Source organism: Falco peregrinus, chromosome 10 (assembly GCF_023634155.1).
Source record: "Falco peregrinus isolate bFalPer1 chromosome 10, bFalPer1.pri, whole genome shotgun sequence".
Lineage (NCBI taxonomy): Eukaryota > Metazoa > Chordata > Aves > Falconiformes > Falconidae > Falco > Falco peregrinus.
The window spans coordinates 17005843-17026297 of record NC_073730.1 but is presented as its reverse complement, the minus strand read 5'-3'; the positions used below and the strand labels follow the sequence as shown (position 1 = coordinate 17026297).

At 40.0% G+C, this 20455-nt stretch overlaps 1 protein-coding gene across 3 annotated transcripts in view; it reads right to left on the bottom strand.

The window, feature by feature from the left end:
* Nucleotides 1–375: 375 nt before the first annotated feature.
* The window catches only part of TGFBR3 (transforming growth factor beta receptor 3), a 121442-nt gene continuing 101362 nt past the window's right edge, over nt 376–20455 (bottom strand). For 2 of the 3 annotated variants that reach the window (XM_055815231.1, XM_055815230.1), the window contains 5 exons: nt 17853–18152; nt 16919–17039; nt 12811–12846; nt 10618–10725; nt 376–4192 (listed from right to left, as the gene is read on the bottom strand). In XM_055815231.1, coding sequence (XP_055671206.1) covers nt 4074–4192; nt 10618–10725; nt 12811–12846; nt 16919–17039; nt 17853–18152 — 684 coding nt within the window. In that variant the 3' untranslated portion in view covers nt 376–4073. The other variant, XM_055815232.1, reaches the window with a different exon arrangement.

Below are 20455 nucleotides of genomic sequence, written 5' to 3'. Positions count from 1 at the left end.
AGGGGACTAATAGCAGACCCTCAGACCTGACTGTGTTCAAGCCAGGCTTTGTGCAAGATGTGACAGAGCCTGTGTCTTGACAGGCAACAACTTAATGCCTGTGGAATCAGGGCTTTGGACTTCAAATTAGAGCAAAGAACAGCTAACTAAATATATCCTGGTTCCTGCAAGAAGTCATGACACTGAGAAGCCAACGAAAACCAATGGGTAAAAGAACATAGAAAGGAAAAAACCCGATGTGGTCACACAAAATCAAATCCTGCCTTAACACACACAATTCCTACTTAAGTTTATGGGACCTGAGGACACGGCAATGAGATGGAACTTATCTACTACTGTTGGCTCCGTACAACTTAAAATAAATGAATCATGGTATCAGTTATTAATAAATTGATATATACTTTATTATGCACAAGAGACTAAGATGACGTGACACTGTGGTTATCAAAACTGTACAACTATGCATTTCCACAAGTCTTTGAAATACTGAACATAATATGAAATACAAATGGGGTGTTCAGACTGGCCACAGGTATTAGCAAGTACATTTCTGCCATTCTTTGACTTAAAAAAAAATCACCTGGCATTTGGATCTTAAAGAAATGTGTTAATTTATTCAAAAGTGAAAATACCGTATTTGGAACTGGCAGGAGCATGGCAGCAAACATCTGATAACGCTATGAACATCCCCATGAATGACAAACAACAACAGGGCAGAACAGTCACCTCACATGAAGGGCTGTCAGCACAACCAACAGTACAGTCTTCTTGTGAAGCATGAGGTAGATATACATAACAGACAGAATGGTACATACAGAAATGGTTAGAAAAGGGCAGGGGGAAGGTTACAATCATCAGCATCTACAGACATTTTGCAAAATTGTTTCCATGTGGAAAATGCTACAACAATAGCCTAACACAGAAAGATCTGACTCCTTGAAACATGAATATAGTAATGTCCAAAACCAAATAGTGTAAAAGGTTTGAGTTAGTGACTAGATGATGCACGACACAGCGAGCAGTCTACTCTGGAGTTTAAGTACATTACTAATAGCTTTTACAGACAGAAGGTGTCCCTTTTAAGCCCAATCCTCCTGTTATATAAGAAGTTCCTACGCAGTTGATTCCATCACACTGAAATTCACCACTGAGTCCATCCCTCTGCAGCCCTGCTTTAAAGCCCTCTGCTGGGATAGAAGTGCCTCACTGGCTTTCCACACCCTGCAGGTACCCGCTGCGTGAAATCCAGCCCGGCGAGACCAGGTCTGATGGAGGTGGGAACCAGTGGCTTTGCAGTTACGCACTCAGGAGCTTCCCACGCCACACAGAGAAACTTGCAGCAGAGACAAATGGCTGCTATGAAAGCAGAGCTTATAGGTGTATCAGCACTCCAAACTGCAGGCAGCTCAACAGCTGCTGGAAAACACTACACATTTTTGTAATAAAGCTATTAACTGGGAATTCCTGGGTTTGGTTCTCTCTTTCTCTATTGAAGCAGAAACGGCTGTTCCATCTGCTAAGTAATTCCATCTGCTAAGAAAATTACACTTTCAATAGATAATTACTTCAGATTGATTAAAATTTCTGAATTAAATAGCTGAGTACACCAAGTTCAGTTAATTCAAACTTATTTCAAATACAAGTCAACAAATCAAATCTATGTTCTTTGATCTTTCTATATATTTGGTTTATCCAACGGTACATATAAATCTGTAAATTATTTTAAAATTAGAGTAAATTTTCAATAGAATACATTGATAATGCAGCATGTTTCTCAAAAATATACAATTATCTATTTTACATAAAAGTTTTCAACCTGTCCATCCCACCAACTGAATCTAATACTTTCTACGAGAAACTACTTAATAAAACATCTGAGGAAGGAAAGGGTTAAAACAGGGAAAAGAATTTACAAAATACATAAATTTCACAGTAATTGAAATTAAACATTTCATATAGAGTAACTTACATTTATCTAAAACATTTAAATATATCTTTATACAGAAATTTAATGTAGTAAAATATAGCTATGATTGAACTTAAAAGACTCTAGTCTTCTTTGAAGACATCTTTAAAGACTTTACACATAGAATATGCTTATACAATACATTCTGCTGAAGGTTAGGCAAAGCGCTTTCTTTTCAACCACACAGGTAGCACATTCATCCTCCTGACACCACATAACAGCCAATCCTGCATACCCTTATACATGGGGATAACTACGCTTATGCAACAATCCTGTCGATGTTACCAGAACTAATTATTGGCCTGGTAACGTAGAACACACTTCATACGTATAACTCTACACACTTGACTGTCTTGCATGGACTCTGAGAATAGCCACGATGTGTAGAGTTGAGCATGTGCTTGTACTAGCAAGGTCGAGGCGTGTAGTTACTCCTGTGCATAAGTGTTTGCAGGATTTAGTAACAGACGTGATTTAAAGTGAGTAATATTCCACCTGATCCTGGGCACTTACATCTATTGCGTGTCTTGCATTTTGACCATCCTGGTATCAGCAAGGCACAAGTGTAGAATCAGCAAAAGAAATCTGCAGCTCAGACTTCAGAGCAGACTATCACTCTAGTGTAATGACTCTCCCTCTCCTCTTGCAGAACGCAGGTAACCTTCGCTGAAATTAATGAAAGTTACTCATCTCATTTTTAAAGCAAAACAACACTCATTTTTCATCAAAGGAGAAGGATCAGTAGAACACATTACAATTACAAAGTGGCAACATAACAGTCAAGCAATTACACATTAAAAGTGTCTTTTTCTCTTTTCATTTGGCATCGATTGGAAGGTCAAGATACGGTAACAACACTACAAAACCCAACCTGTGACAATTAGTACCTTTCTGCCATGTCCATATTCTGACAGTACTTTGGGACTATCCAATTGCAATGTTCATGCGATAGTTTGACACAAACAACTGTACAAATATCTTAAGAGAACAGCTTCATTTTGATAGGCAGTATCCTGCACAAACAGGCTCTACTGTACATTCTTCGTGCCCTCAAGATCATCCCTTATTTCAAAGGGAATTTTTGCTAGCTCAAGGATTAGAACAAATCACCCGTTTTATCTCCTCTATCTACCTATTATACACTGAAGTGACAGTTGTTTTTTATTTTATATATATATATGGTTTAGATATTTTATGTATGGTAGGAACACTGAGTTAATTTTCCGATAGTTAAAGTGGTAACTTAGGCTCTGTATACTTAGGTATACATCTATTTGCATAAAGACATTGCCATTGAGGGTAAACACACATCTACGTTAGTGCACAAGACCATTAATTGTCTCCAACACTTGTGTGTGTGTCTGTATTTGATATATTAGTTTTAAAAAAAAAAAATCTCATTAAAGAGCTTTGGCCCAGAGGACAAGAAAGGGAATGTTAAAGTGTGCTTTCTCCAATTAGCAAATTAATGCATATTAAAACAAAAATACCTGGAAAACCTGAAGCTGCAAACACAATAGGAAAGCAAATGAGATGCTGTAGCTGTAAGCTTAACAAAACAAAGGTCACTCAAAAGTGGCTAAACATAGCTGAAGTAATAAAATGTTATTAACCAAAGAGATCTGACCTTGAGGCTTTCTTGCTTAGACAAATAGAAATTCTTTGACCTAAGATCATCTTTTTTCTTATCTTGTTGAATTCCCTTAATGAATACCTTGTGTCAATGAGAAGGTTTAGGGAAAGAAAAAAAGTCATATAGACAAAGCAGCATTTTTCCAAACTGGCATAGATTTCACATTGAGGGCCCGCAGACCCCTAGAACAGGTTGCAGTACTGTAAAATTAGTAGCTTTGTCACATGTAGCATAACATGCTATAGAAGATCCAACAGGCTGTGTTTATCCATGCATTGTGTGCACATATACACACTCACACACAGTGGCTTCCCCAAAAGAAAATCAGTCTTTTTTTTTTTTTTTTCCTGTAGAAAACTCCCTCCTCATTTTTTTCAAAAGCAACCAAACCAATCCTTCAAAAAGCTGATGTCTACACACAGTCCTTTGAACCGATGCACTCCTATGTTGCTCCTCAGCTGTGCCCCCCCCGAGTTAGGTTGCACTGCTGCTAGAACAGGGGGTGCTCTGCGTGCTGCCAATGCTGTGTGCTGCACTGCTGTTCTCTGAGGCCGGCGGGGACGTGGGGACCTGCTGCCTTCCTGCTGTTTCCCCTAAGGGGAGAGGGGGGAGAAAAAGTGGGGTTGGGAGAAGGGAAATTGAAAACGTTAGTTATCATAGTAAACAATAATCCGTTCCTTCCCACTATTCCTCTTCTGGTGGTTTGTATTTCCATGCACTTAGTATCTTGGGTGACAGACCTCAAACGGAGTACTGCTGAAAATGTTACTAGACTTTGGCACCTTAGCCTTGCTATGTACACAGGGAAAATAATACAGCTGTTTTCTTAAGCATTTTACAAGCAGCTGATGGAAACTGCCAAGATAGACAATGTCCATCTTCTGTTGTCAGCTGTCACTCAAATGGGTCCTGTCACACGACTCAGACCACGTTATAGCTTTGCTGTTTCATGGAAAAAAGCCAATGAAATGTAGGCTTTTGTTTTAATGCCAGTTTATAGAGCAGCATATTTACTAAAAGTGGAGCTGAAGACAATGTTCTTCCATCAGCTGGATGCCACATAGCCTGAGACATGGCCAGTTTTCTTCGTGTAGAAAAACAACAGGCTACCCTACCCTGCAAGCTTGACTTGATTTATACCAAATATAACATGCAGGAAGTTCCCCTATAGCTACCACAGTATGTGTAGTGCATACCCTGTAGCGAGAACAAGTGTCACCATTTCTTATTAATTGTTTGCTGACAATAAATTAAAAGTCCTTTGTCATTTGGATTGCCAAATCAAGCACTAGGAGTTAAAGCTAGATTTATGGCTCCTGATAAAACCTAGATTTTTGTCGGCTCTCCTCACACCCCCTTCTGCACCTGTGGCTGTTTTCCTATGGAAAAAATCCAGTTCTCAACCAGCATGGAAGTAAAAAATCGCACCATTATGTGAATGCCCAAAAGATCATAACGAGGCCACGTAGGAAACCATAACTGTGGCAATTTTTAAGTTACGGTGCTCAGCTCTACGACCTTAGCAGTATTACAAAATAGTCTCTTCAAAACAGATGGCAAGATTAAGTTTATATAACGTGCACTGTAGCTGCCCCCTCCCTTGAGCTCATCTCTCAGGATGTGAACCTGTGATCTCAGCGCAGTAACACAGACAGACTGCTGCTGCCTGAGCTGCAGCCTGACCATGGCAGCCAGCACCAGCATCAGCACGGCTGCTTTCCCAGCAAAGGAGCAAGATGGAAACGTTTTGTCGGATCACGGGCAGGAAGGACTGGGAAAAATCTAAGGCTGGTACATCTCCTGGCTCATGAGTTTATAGTGACACGGATCCTCTGCTTTATGTTGCCTTGGGTTATCCAAAACTCGATGCCATAGGCCAGGTCTGCAGAGTCCAATTCTTCTTACTGCTCAGGATTTGGTAGAGCTCCTGTTCCTCAGTGATTGCTTCCATGACAGGTTGAAGGCTGGAGGCACAGCCTGCATCCAGAGGGTTACAGAGCAGGGACAGCCAGCTTCCTCCCGCAGGAGCTGCTCTGGCACGTCCCCATGCCCTGTGTGCTGCTGCCCAGCTGCCAGAGCCCTGAGCTTCTCGGAATGCGGCTGGGCTGGAGGAAGTCTGCCTTTAACACTTTGTGTCTTGGGCCAGAAAATGTCCTTCTGCAGGCTGCTCAGCATTCGGAGGACTGCTACGGACAAGGGAGGCCTGAGGATTTCTCACAGCAGAGGCTGCAAGTGCTCTTTGTAAATGGAAACCAGCAGGTTTGCTGCTAGCTGGCTGCAGCCACAGCTGTAAGTGCACGTAGGGCCCCAGAACGCGCAGCTCTTGCCTTACACCCCACTGGTTTAGGAATGGGGAGGAAAGAAGGGATGGGACAGGACAGAAAAACAACAAACTACTAAACCACATCACCCAGGAGGCCAATGAGATGTTTAAAAAGAGGGTGAGGATCTTGCTCTTGAATTCAGCACTCAGTCCAGCATTTGCTCTTGTGAGCAGATTTTGATTGTTTTTTTCTCAGTGTAAGAAATAACTACGGAGCTCATCCACAAGCAGCAGTTTTCTGCTCATGTGCAGCAGGTCAGAATCTACCCCGTCACCCACAAATAAACTGAGTTTCAGCTCTAATTCGCATTAGAAATGGCTTTGCAACCCATCAGAAAGAACTGTATCAAATCAATATCCGTGTCACCCTGCTGTAAAAGCTTTGGTGAGCCTCCTTTGGATGCCCTCCCTCCCGCCTTGCTCCCTTCTCCTCCAGTTGTTTGTGTACAAGTCTTCCTTCCTTTTGTACTACGGGATATATTTATAAAGGCAGTGATAAGCAAACTCCCTTTCATGAAACCAAAACAAGCCAACACAAACACGAGAGCACGGCGAGCCCTGCGCCGGCAGCCAGAAGCCATGCAGCGGCTCTGCTGGGCTCCCCCGGCCGGGCCCCCGGCCCCCGCGCCCTCCCTTGCAGCTCTGTTACCCATTTTACAAACCACATGATTACACACGGCTTTGCGTCAGCCTCGGCATGTCAATACAATCTGTATGCATTTAACCGTAAATTCATTTATAAGCTAAACACATGTTGTTTTTATTTAATGGCAAAGTGACAAGCACAGTGTCAGGGTCCCTGTGCGAGCCCAGCAGCTCGCTCTGCTCCTCCCAGCTCCTCTGGAAAGCGCCTTAAGAGGCACCTTCCCCTCCATTTGGGATGGGAGCCCCTTTCCCTCTGCTGTAATACCACTGCCTCTGCAGCACCTCATCTCTAAAGCACGATCAGCAGCTCCGAGACACCACAATCGCTTGCTGAACAACGACAAATTCTCCATGTCCTCAAGGAAAAAAAGATCCAAATCACGGTGATGTTATGAAACACAGTCTAGCAACTGCATCTGGGCTGGCTGATTTTTCCTGCGTTTTATTTCCTCAACACCTAGCTAATCTGTAGCAAAGGTTTTTTAAAGAATATTCACGAAAAGGACATAAAGAAATGTATCACTGAAGAGGCATTCCCCATCTGTCTTTTTCATGTAAACAGCTTCATGTATCTCATGTTAGTGAACCAGAACTACTCAAAATGGACATGTCTCATCTATTGACAGTAAACAAGCTTTTACCCATCTGAATGCGACAACATGCACTTTATTATTCACACTTAGGAAAGCTGCCAGCTGTACTCCCTGTCCAGGAAGTCTGAATGTTTGCTTTTCTATCTCCATTTGCCAAATATAATTGGTTGCTATGTCAGTTTATTTTAAATCAGATCCCATAAAAAGGGAGAAGTGGGGGAGGAGGGACGCTTTTAACTTCTCAGATTTTGGAACATTTTATCCTCTTAACTTGCAACACTGCCTGGAGAAGGAAAGCACGCTTTCTAAGAGAATGAAGCCACCGACGCTTGCTGTAATACAGTTTACTTGGTTTAGCAGTCTCATTAACTAATTGCCACTTGTGCATGTCCCTTCCCAAACACAGTCAACTATCCCTATTAAGACAGACATTACCTTGATAGGTATTTTTATATGGTTAAATTTTGAAGGGTTTCTGCATCCATGCACACTGCAAAACTTCTGCTTCTTCACAAGACACCCAGGTAATTGGTTTAATTGCGTTAATTGTGGCAAATCTCTGCTACTTTTGCCTTTGTTCTTGGGTTCTCTCCCAGCAGGACCAACATCACTATGGAAAGATTTCAGCTACCTTTCATGTCCTTTAACTGGCTGGAGAAAGGATCAAAAGTACAGAGTCCTTCTGCAGAAGCCAGCTAAAGTATCTCCTCTGTTGCTATAATCCTATCTACCCCTCTCTCTTTCCTTACTACCTGTGTATCTTAGAACATCTGTACTCCATGTTGAATTGTTGCAGAGAATCTAGAGTATTCTAAGGCATAATTTTGATGTTTTGGCAGAAATTTTTCATGGCTGCAATCAACAAAAGCCCTACATAAAAAAAATTCAACACAACAATCCTTGTTCAGTATTTGGAGATGACATTCTGCTTATTTTGTAGTTCTTTTCTGCTACCAATTGTTTGAGGTTTTAATGTTACCAGCCTATCAAAAGGAACAGAAGAGCTCATTCATGTAAAGCTGCCTTCAAGCTAGAATGAGTCTGCCAACAGAGACCTACTGATAAAAGTGTATTGGCAAACCTTCTTACTACTGGCAAAAAGGTGGCCTTTAGCTGTACTGCATAGAGCACTACGGCAACAAAGATACCTTACTTCACACATCCCAAGTTGCCATTCTCCATCAGCAGTAACTTTTGTCAATGCTCTTGATTATCACCAAAAGGCAGTTTTAGAGTGATCTTGTGTTTTCCAACCTTTGGTCTAAATCATGTGTTCAAAACCCAGTTCTACTTATAACCAAAGATGAGATTTCAGAACACAATTCAGCAATGCATTAATTATCTAATGGCAAAAAACCAGCCACTCTGTAGATGAAATCTAGATTATCTCTTTTTTTGCCTCCTTATTTTAACAAAAGTCTGCAGCCAGCTGTTTTCACTGCAGCTGGATTATCTCGTCTGCCACAGAGTTGTCCTCTAAGAGACTGTGCCTACCAGAGCCCTCACTGCAGTCTGATTCAAGTTGTGCTTTGCAGATACAAGATAATATGCGCAGAAAAATAACGTGCACAGAACAGTGGTTCACTTTCACAATCCTTTGAAAATCTGAACCAGATAACTTCCTAGATATTTTTTTATCATTTCTGTGATTCTCTGATCTGATGAGTCACAACATCCCCTTCCTTTCTTCTCATTTATTACTTTTTGTACGGCCTTTTTTTTCCATTTATTCTCATCTCTCAAACACAAAACCATAGCAGCTGCCCTCTCCACTATTTGTATATGGTCTCTGTGACTGACAGAATTTGTTAACATTATTCTTTTAATGGGATTGGTCCAAGTCCTATTGTTGCTGAAGGATTTATTGTGTTGGCTTCCCAGTGTTCCTTGACTACTGACACACAACGTGTCTATAGATGGTTCTGTATAAGAACAGAGATTGAACTTCCACAAACGCAGGGCCAGTGGTATTAATTTAACAATTGTTTTAGTTTCTTGTTGACAAATGCTACCTGTTTGGAAATTACCTTCTTAGCTTATACATTTACTCATTGAAAATGAACGCACTTTTCTTCCACAATGTTTCAGTAGTATATGAGGCAGAATTATACTATTTATACATATTATCACAACCTTTAAATGTTCCACATCAGCCTCAATTCCAAACAAGCTTCATACACAGCTGATGCATTGAGAAGTATTAGAATTGCTTATACAAAGTTGTTATACTGCCAACTGAAAAAAACCCCACAGTTGGCTGTTGGTTTTTTTTGGGTTTTTTTTTTTTTTTCCAAATTAGCCTAAACTCCTGGGTCATAATATTTACAGAAGCTCTGACCCAATAGGGCAGGATTCTCACTCCTAAATAGCTTCCGTAAGGTTTTAGATGCCAAAAAAAACCCTGCAGTGGGCTATGGGAGAACTCCAGTGCTCCAGAGCTGCAAAGGTTTGCAGTAATTGACCTCACATTCTCCCCACCTCCCAGAGATCTTGGCAGGGTCTTCCAAGGTCAAAAGTGGAAGTAGCTGGGAGTCCAGTATGCTGTAAAGATCTTGAGATACCCCATAATCCACAGGCAGCCAAGGTCAGATGCTGCAAATCAAGGCCCCATCAGTGTCCAGTCTTTGTACCACCTTGCAGATTACATGGAACACAGAGTGCCCCAAACTCCCTCTTCTTGCAATACAGTACTTTATTTCTGCTAACTTAGTGTGGAAAAAAATTCTGAGGAGATACTGAAAAATTATCTATGTATGAAGGCTGCACCAATTCCAGTACACTCCTGGTTATTTGGTTGGACACAATTACTTGAGATGACATGTGATTTCTACCAATTTAATGTAACAGTTGAAGAATGGAGGAACAAATAATTGGGGCAAAACTTCTGTGCAATCACGGCCCAAGAAACATTTTCAAGTCTAGTTATATCCAGAATATGTCTATGTAAATAAAGCATTCTCTTAGCCATTTGGCCCACTGCTTGTACCGATCACATCACATTCCCAGTCCCATCAGCCTAATTTAGTAGCTGCAAAATTTTTTGAAAAAGGAGTACGGGAACTGGAAGATATCCATTAACAGAAATGTTACCTAAATTTTAAATACAGAGATGCTACTAATGATAACGCACAAGCCAGGAATACTCAGTTTTACTCATGCCCCGTGTGAGCTTTCAAGGTTTGCGTTTAAAATTATTTTAGCAAATTTTACATCATATTCATAATGCATAACACCTCCCTTTAGGGAAGGGTGGGTATCAATCTGCTGATATGCATCAACAGGCTTATGGGAGGAGCTGCTGGAAAACACCTTAGTAAGAACAGAAAGCAAGAAAAGAAATCCAGAATAGCCATTGCTGGCCCCGTTTCCCTTTCCTTCCACCTTGCAAGAGTTCAGACCACACCGCATTTCCTGCGGCATGATATGCACCGAGATCTGCAAGAGCCCCCATCCCTACCTGTGCGGGAGTAGATGAACCAAAGCGCTCCTGTTAGCAGTGCTCCAATTACAAATGCTGCAAAAGCGATGCCCACCACAGTCAGCGTGTCCAGTCCATAGAACACAGCTGCAAAAGTAAACACACATAATAAGGACTTATTTTCTGTGGCAAACACTGTTTTATAAAAATTCACCCTTACACTTTCATGGAAAATTGTTTTAAAATTTCATAGTTAGTTAAGCACCATTTTAAGGAACAGGCTAGCAGATTTGCATCAAGGAAATAGAAGTGATGCTTTCAGAGACTGGCTTCAGTTCAACCAACTGTTCCACATCACAAAGCAAAACCCCAGCTCAGTACACTCAAATCTGGAAAATGTTGCAAAAATTAAGCATTTTCTGTTTGCTGTTAATGACTAGCTTTCAACTAAATAACCATTTATCTTAAAAACGTGTTTTAAAAAGGCTGAGATTTTTGGCAAAAGATGCTTTTCATTTAAATGCCCTAACATTCAAGCAAACTTTCCCCTACATCTCCTGCAAGTCCAGTCTGAAATCTAGGTGGAGAACGGAACTGCTGTTAAGAGGGAAGAGATGCCAGCAAAAAGTCAGCGAAAACATAAATAGAAACAATTGTTTTTCACATTTGGCAATGCTTTCAATAACTGAAATTAATTCCAGAACACAAAAATAGAAACACACACACACACAAATCACTTTCTAGGGGAGAGGCCCTTCTGCAGTACCATTTCAAGGGTAACAGCATCTGGTTTCCTGGATGTGTCGCCCCCCCAATGTTAACCATCCAAACAGAAACTTTCAGCTTTTGTGGTTTTCTTTTTGGTGATTAGAAATTATCTATTTATTTTTTTTAAAATTATCACTCTTTTAGCAATCACTTGGGGAAATTTCTTCTCACAGAACTGATTTCTGGTTTCAGTATTTTCAATGTTTCCCAGTACACAAAATGGCTTAGGCCAGTGAATAATATTTTATTGACTAAGCTGGCCAGGAAATGAGCTGACTGGATCTTCTCAGTAGTATCCTTCAGTGGAATTTCAGTTCTCAAAACACAAACAACACCCTCACTTTACACGTTCCTGCATCCAACAGATGTCCCTACAGACATCCTCCAGCCCAGCAGCTCCTGAGATCATTGGGGCCATTCCCCTCTTCCCCTTTTGACAAACGTCTTCTCCAGCAGGTCCTGTTGGCAAGGGCCTTCAGGATGCATTTCTGGGTGTCTGCGACCAAGTCTGCACATGTAACACCTGACAGTTAATTACTTAGAAGACTTTTCTCCCATTTCTTCTATAAGACTATTTTTTACTCCTTTGGCCACATCTGGTCATTTTAAATGTGAACAGAAAAGACTCTCCTAAACACAGCTGTTTTTTCCACAAGGCACCAGCAGTCAGTATTCTCTCCTCTTCGGAGGAAATTTAATGGAGAGGTGAAAGTCACATGGAGGCTGAAGTGGCAGGAGCAATTTCTCATTCCCCTTCCTATTTTGAGTAAATTTAGTCCCAAAGACATAAGGACAGGAACAGAGGAAAAAGTGTTCTTTGCACTTCCTCTTCTAATCTTCCCTTTTCTCCATTCGTTCCTGGTTTTGGCTAAAGATCACCTTCACTCTCCTGTTTATTATTGTCTTCTAGTGCCGTTTCTCTCATTTTCTTCCCTTCCTGGGTCAGTAATTGATCCTGGTTAATTCACTACACCCAGACAACAGAAAGAACAAATAAATTAATCCATATCAAGCGATCTCATCTACAGCATGACCTATAACTGCTGGTGCCAGAGTAACTGGGGACATGGTCAGCTGCAGTGCAGGGTAGGAGTGAGGCTTGGAGTAGGACACAGGAGCTCCAGAAGATGCCATTGCTGTTGAAACCCTGGTACTGGGAAGCAGTGGCCTCAGCAAAGAAGAGGGAAATAACATACACACATCAGCAAATGAACTTGCTAAGACAGGCTCTCAGTGGTGCCTTCCTAAGTTTGATTTTCACATACAAGAAAGGTCACAGCCCATCCCTCTAAATGCTGATGGGAATCTCTCAATCAGCAGTAGAGTCAGAATTTGTTCTGTCCCAGAATTTAACACACATACACACACACACTCTGAAAGCTTGAAGATAATTTTCCTCATTGATCTAATACTTTCTAGACAATAGTGTAAGGCTTAAAAGAGATTGGTTGAAGAGTTACTTACGTTGCTGTCTCACATTTGGCTTTGGAAAGGAAGGATCTAATTTAAAAAAAAAAAACACAACCAAAACCACAAACCATTAATCAGAGTTCCACATAAAGCCTACAAACTATGCAAGCAACCTTCAGTATCTGATCTGACAGAAAGATATTAATTGCAATTTTTTCAAACTAGGAACTTCAGGAAAACAAGCCTGAATTCAGTAACTTTGCTCAGCTCGGAAAAATCCTATTTGTATATTGATCATTCCTCAGGGGAACATATCTACAGTATAGTTCATGCATCATATATGTTGCTGGCAAGTACACTGCAACCTTTCCCACCCAGATGTTATCAGGTCGGATTCACAGTAACTGGTTATCCCTATGCGGAGCTCTTAAAGAGCACAGACTGCAAAGGCTGTTTTAAGGTGATTACATTCATCTGACTACTCATTAATCACAAACATGAGATACCAGCATGCTAAATCACACCCCTCCCCCCAAAAAAAGTTAAAATTTCACTGCTATTACCTCTAAAGAAAAGTCAGTATTAGGGCATGATACACACTGCTTTGTCCAAATTGCATGAATATGTGTTGATTTACACATTTTCCTCAGTCCTGTTTGGTATTCTGTCTTGGAAGTTGAGTGGGTTTTTTTTGTTTTGTTTTGTTTGTTAATTATATATCAGCAATAAAAGATCATAGCTATGATATCATAGCTATTATATCAAAGCTATTATTCTTGGCAACAACATCAAATATCAGCATCATTATCAGCATGTAACAGAAAGAGACAAGTAAACATATGTTAAAAAACGAAGAATTTTCCCTTCTTTTGCTTAACCGCCTTCTCTTATCTTTCTCCAAGAATGCCACCTCAAGCAGAAGAGCCAGAGATTTTGGCTTCAGACCCAAGAACCTGTTTGATTAGCTGCAATTTGATTCTGGATTGCCCAGTAACCTAGGGATCTCATTCAAATTCTGGCATCTCTGTGTGTTCAGTGCAACAGTTGTAAAGGGATTTGATAAGACAGTGTCCCATCCCAATACTTGGTTTTGTATCTTTAGCAACTAAAAGAAAAGGTTCATTGCCACATAAACACAGCAGCTCAAAAATACTGAAAAAGTATACTTATTTATTTAAAGCGTTCTTAAACCAAGAATATGCTTCTAACTTCTAAAACCCAAATGGCAGCACTAAACTGCCAGCCATATCCTATAAGATCATTAGGCTCTGAGACGCACGCATCTACAATATCCAAAAAAGCATTCTATTTTTGAGCTGCATTATTGTCACTTGCTTTAACACACTAGTGTCTCTTTCAGATCACTCCTGACAGGACGGTAGGAAACAGGTGGAACAGTAACAGGAAACAGGTGAGAACATAGAAGGGGGTGGGGGTGTGTGTGTGTGCATGCCCAAACAAGCTGGAAAGTCATCAAGCACACGGAACAGCAAAAGCGTAACTGATTTGTGAGGAGGGCTGGACAGAAACCAAGGAACACTGAACAGTACAAACATGGGTAAGGGCACTATCAGATTGTCCAAACACTCCACTAGCATATCCCAAGTGCCAAGAAAAAGCCTTCTCAGTTGAGGGGAGAATGAATTTTTCATGCTTGTTCTGTCATTGGCTTCCCTACCTAGGGAATATAAAGTCTGCTAATTAATGATAGGCTGTGTAGCCCATTATCAGCTCCCCCAGTCATCCAGTTCTTACATGTATTTTAATGTGGTTTCCTCAGAGCAACACTGAAGCAGTAGGAATCCTCAAGGCCCAGGAAAAACATCCAATTTAGAAACATCAGCAGCCAGCCTTTAGAAATCATCATGATTTTCTATATCTTTGTAGGACAGAGGCACTTGTTAGCTGCTCACATGATCTCCTTTCTATGACCTGTCTCCTTTTGCTGTAGAAAGAGTAATCTAAAGACTCCACAACCTGAACAATTACATTGGTACCTCATTTTAAGAGCAGAACCTTTATTTCCTGGCACCTAAATGACCATCCATATGCTCTTTGTTGAAGTGGAGGAAAGCATGTGTGTGAAATGCAGGCATGCAAAGGGAAAGAACGTAGCATGGAGTCAGGTTTTAGACACTTCCATTGGGATCTACTGCAATACTGTAAGCAACTGAGCTTGTAAATAACTAACAAAATTAGGAGGGGAGAAAGTTATTCTCATTTAGATATACAGTTGTGATTTCTACTACAGTCAATGACAGTCATAAGCTTATGTCTGAAGAAAAAAGACAACAACTGTGCAATGATCAGTTTGCTCTGACTTTTGAAGTGTCAAGCACATTACTTCTACATTTGGCTTGGAGAAGCAGATCCGATGGTAGTAACTCACATAGTATGGTTTACAACAATGAAAGCTGGCCTGTTCACATGAAAGAAACTGAAGAACACCACCCCTGAGATGTAAATTCTCCTGTTCAGTAATGCGATATAATTTCTTCTCCAAATCTTACGTTCACATATTGGCCAACAACAGCATTTGGCTTTTAGAACGGAGTTGCTTGATTCACTGCAGAACAGCCACATACCAACAAAGCCACGTTGTTAATGTGCCACTTTGTATCATGTCTGAAAGCTGTGATATGCTGCGGAGACTTCCACCAAACATCCCACAATTAGACTAAATCACCCACAATGCAACAAGATACTCTATCACACTGTTGTCTTGTAACTAATCTTTATAAATTTAGCTCATCTTTGCACACTAAGACCTTGTGCCTCTGACAAAGACAACATTCTGAGTGCAGTGCGAGACGGGAGCTGCGCACAATGCTCCACACATCGGAAGGGCAAGAGCTCAGAGTACAAGTCTGTTTATTGAAAGCTGAACTTAGTTGTAGGATTTACTCATACCCAATCGAATAACCACCACAAAAAAAAAATAATCAGAAATTTGCAAAAAGAAAGAGTGCAGAATCAGGCCCAAAGCACTTTTAATTTACCTCACTGATAGCTGAAATACTTGCCTTTAATTCATAGCAGACTTGATTAGTATTAATAAATTTGTAAAAAAACCCAAAACCTAACCATGAGCTGACTTGCAGAGTTAAATAGACACAGTTGTTGCATATGTCCCCTGGCAATGCTGTATGATACTTCAAATTGTTCGGAGACTAAAAAGCATGCAGTGTACAACAGAGGTTAAAGGACTTCTGATCCCAATCCTTTTGACACTCCCCAAAAAGCATTCCAAAGGTCAAACAGCCTTTGGACACAATTGGAAAATTTTGACGTGCACATGAAGCCTCTGAAGCTTCTGACTGAACTCCCATGCTAACAGAAAAAGAAAAGATAATGCACATGCATTTTCTGCTATGGATGCATAAAAAAATGACTGATGCTGTTGTCAGAGGGATTCACTAAGAAAAACTTTCAAATTAAATGAAGCTTTGAAAACAGTTCCTATTTCCCATCACTCACAGGGCATATTCTTAAGCTCAAGTATAGTCCCATCATGCTGTTTGGCGTTATCTCACAGTGCTCTTCAACCTTTCCAACTCCTTCAACCAGTTACTAGCCACACTCATGTTTTTTTCCATAAAGACTACATAATCAAATAAGCCCCACCAAAGTGGAACTAAAATACTTTTGTGTAGCTCATACTTTGCTCTTAATAGTTTAACAGTCTAATGAGTCTCTCTCCAGTGGCCATCCCTTTGCTTTACAAACTTATCAGGCTTTACTGCCCTCAATACTTGTAATTCCATTGTTGTTATTCTTAAATACATATTTACAACTGCAATAAAGAAATGATACAGCAGGGAGCAGAGCACTGCCTTTGATCTCTGGGCAACAAGAAGTTGCTGCAAGAGCTACTGCTATATTCACACTTCTGAAACCCGTATTTTTGTGTAGTATGGTATCCCTTTCTCAATGCCTGGCAAAACCACATGTCCAGAGATCAATGAAGACAGTTAAAAACAGGTAATGAACTGCCATGATGATTGCTGCCAGGGAAATGTCTAAACAAACAACATCTTACAAACACAGTATCACCACAAGATTATACAATACCACGTACTTGGAGTCCTCCATTTCAAGTGGCTGTATGCTACACAATATAATACATTGAGCTTGAGCTGTTGAATAAAGCTATTTTTCCTACCTTCTGCTTTTCCTTCATGTGTTACTACAACAAGGGGCTTGGTGAAGGTTTTCTTGTTGTGCATCATAGCCAAGATCATATCCACATTGAGAGAGGTGCAAGCTTCATCAGGAGAAATACACTGCAAGTGGAAAAGGCAGTGTGTAAGGTCGGATAGTTGCCTGTCTGCCAGGACAGCTGTACCAGCTACACAGTTGCCTCATTATCAGTTTTATCTATATTCTTTACCAGAAACAGAGGAGAACCTCCAAACAATCCCCATGTAATCTACTCGGAAATGCAATCCGTCGCTGTGCTTCAGGATGCAACCTTTGCCTGCATTAAGGATTCTCTAACCTTTATAAAGTGTTACTATTGTATTTAAATGGTTTTTAAAAATCTGGTAGCCAAAACTGTAGCCACCAACATGTGTTGATCAACAATGACAAAGTATCTTAAAAAAGCAACAACAACATTTTAAGGGGTTTGTACATAAATGCAAAAGTAAAAATAAATTCCAAATTCTTAGAACACATTCTTTAACTTACAGCCATTTCCATTATTTATAAAGCAAAATTTGGCCATTCTCTTTCGTAACAATCAGACTGCAATATTATCTGATACTATGCATGTCTTTGGAAATTAAAGCTAACATTGTTTGCACTTTGGATATAGATGTGATATGGATATCAAAGATAAATCTGAACCATTTGCATAATAAAAAGCAGTTTCTATTTATCCCATATAACCACCTGATGAAATTTAAACACAAACTGTAGATTATACAGTCAAAATGCACATCATCGTAACACTTATCTATTAAAACCTTGAGCCTAGAGATAGCATGTTCATTACATCAATTCCACAGAAAACCATTTATTCTCTTCAAAGTTCAGGTGAAAATATACCTTATTTTCACCTAAATCAGAAGTTTAGACTTTCATAAATTACTGACCTTTGGCAGTCCTTGAGTATCTTTGTCTTTATTTGTACACAAAGTCAGCTCACAGTGAAGAAAGAGCAGTGAGATGTTGAACATAGGTTTAAACACAAAGCTAAATCTTTTTTTGTCCTTTTGTGCATATGGTATTGGAAAGTTCACCTTCTCAATGCTGTAGAATTTAACAGATTCATCTTTAGGACAAATGTTTTCTATAATGGTGTAGTCAGACATTCTATCTGGATTTGAAAACGGGGAAACAAAGCATGTTTGAATGGCAAAGCCCAAGGATCTGTCAGCTTTAGTCACAGACACCTGCATCAAAAAGAGACAGTAAGATCTCAGAAATGACATTTTTAGTTCACATTTCATTAACATTTTCAACAATTTTTTAAGCACTTTTCCAGTGCCACTTCCAATCTGATGCATTTTGAAGGCTAAATGTTAAGTGTAGACTGTCAAACAGGGAGACAGAAAATCTGTGGTTTCAAAACCAGCGGCTGTTTAATAGTATAACCGTGCACAAATACAATCCCTTATCTTTCAGAAAGCAGATGAAAAACCCAGCCCGTATCAGACACGCCGTGAATGACTGTGACTGCCACCTGAGATGGCGCTGCTTCCCTCAGACACACAGACTGCAACAGAGCCATAGGGAAGTAAATTACTAATTCCCTGTCTTTGTATCTGTTTAAAACTTTAATGAAAAAGAAAAAAGGTAAAAGCAACAGCCACAACAGAGAACCCACCCCCAGCCAGGAGAGGAATGCAGAGGCAGAGAGGAGGTCATGGTCTGATGTGTGGGTGGCATTCCTGGACTGGGGGGTAGGGAAGCCTCCTAAAAAGCCATGATTTCTTAAGAAATGATCCTTTTAGTTTACTGTAAGTCTGAAATTCATAATATTTTATGAAAAATAATTAAGACTGCAAACTTCCAGGGCACTGATGTTGTTCAGCTGGAATGCAGACAACAAATGCTACAGAGTAATTAGGAAAAAAAAAAAAATGGAATTTGTAACAAATGAAGCATGTTGCTCTTAATAAACAACAGAAGTGTTGTGCCTAACTGTTAATACTGCCTGATGAAAAGAGTTCCACAAGAAAATTTCGTTCTCCTTCATGTGCATTATACATGTACCTAATCCGTATATGCTGCTGCATGTATATTTAAGGAACAGCCTACCAAATTTTCCTGCAATCTGTACAGAAATTTTCAGATGCTATGAGTTGTACAAATACAGATATTTTGCATTTTTTGCCTCCCTTAAGTGAGCAGCAATCAAATTAGAGATGAAGGGATGTGCTGAAGCATCTAAGCAAGAAAGACCGTCTTCTAAAAAGAACAGAAATAAAGACTGATGAATGAAAGTCAAGCCGCAGATACTGACAGGTAAACGAGCTGATAGTCTAAACTAGTTAAAAAAAACAGATTATGGCAAGGAGAACAGGCATACTACAGTATCATGAAACACCGGCAGGTAAACAAAAGGATGAATGATATCTCAAGGAAAGAAGAGAACGACTGGAGGAAGATGAGACCAAAATATGATAAGAAATTGACAATAGAAAACAAAGAAAAAAAGGCCAAAAAATTCAAATACAAAAAATATTTGTAGCAGAAAAGGAAAAGGGATATATAAAGTTCTTACAGATTATGACCTAAGCAATTTATTGAGCAAAACCCAAAATATATTTGTTAATAAAAAAAGCAAAACAGAAACAAACAAGCAAAAAGAAATAATCTGTCAGCTAAAAACGGAGTCACAGAAGTTCAATACCGATACAGATTTTCCACTGTGCAAGGAGAAACAAAAAAACCAGCTTCTGCCAGGACAGGTGATGAAGAAATCAGAACGTCTGTCTGAATAAACAGCTCCAGAACCAGACAAATTCAAAGGGCTTGGAGCCAAGGGGATTCATCCCAGATCACTGAAGGAAGCAGCTGGTTTTATCCAAATGAAAAAAATAACATGCCTTTTGTAAGCATATTCTTAACTGAGTGTGACATACTTTTTTTTTGCTGTAACTGTCTTAAGTACTTTTCACTGGGTAGAGAATGAGGAGGAGGCACAACACACTGAAACAATGAAGAGAACTGCACGAATGTCAAATGGGCCACGATGCTTATCACGTGCAACGTGGGCTCACAAAAAACTAACTTGTGCAAGAGACACATGGCACAGCACTGCTTCAGTCAACATACTCATTTTCCTGGTCTCCTCTGGTGATTTACTGATCTATAAACTGGTGATACTGCTTCACTGCCAATGTTACATTTATTAATGCTTACCATTATTTGAAAAATGCAAAATTCTGTTCATGTGTCTACCTTTATAAATACAGACTGTACTGGTCTGAAATTCCCCCAGATTTCACAGGCAACTTAGCAACACATGGAAGTAATACCAGGTCCAAAATACAACTGAAGTCAAGGGTATCTGGCTGTTGACTTTGCTGGTCTTATTTATCTAAAGCTGTTAGAACTGACATGATAGCATTAAAAAGGATTGTAACTGGTGTTTGTAAGTGGACTGGAGAGAGGTCAGATTCTGTACTAACTTTGTAACCCAAGAACACTAGCATATGGAAGACAGACACTTATCATTTTTTGCACGTTT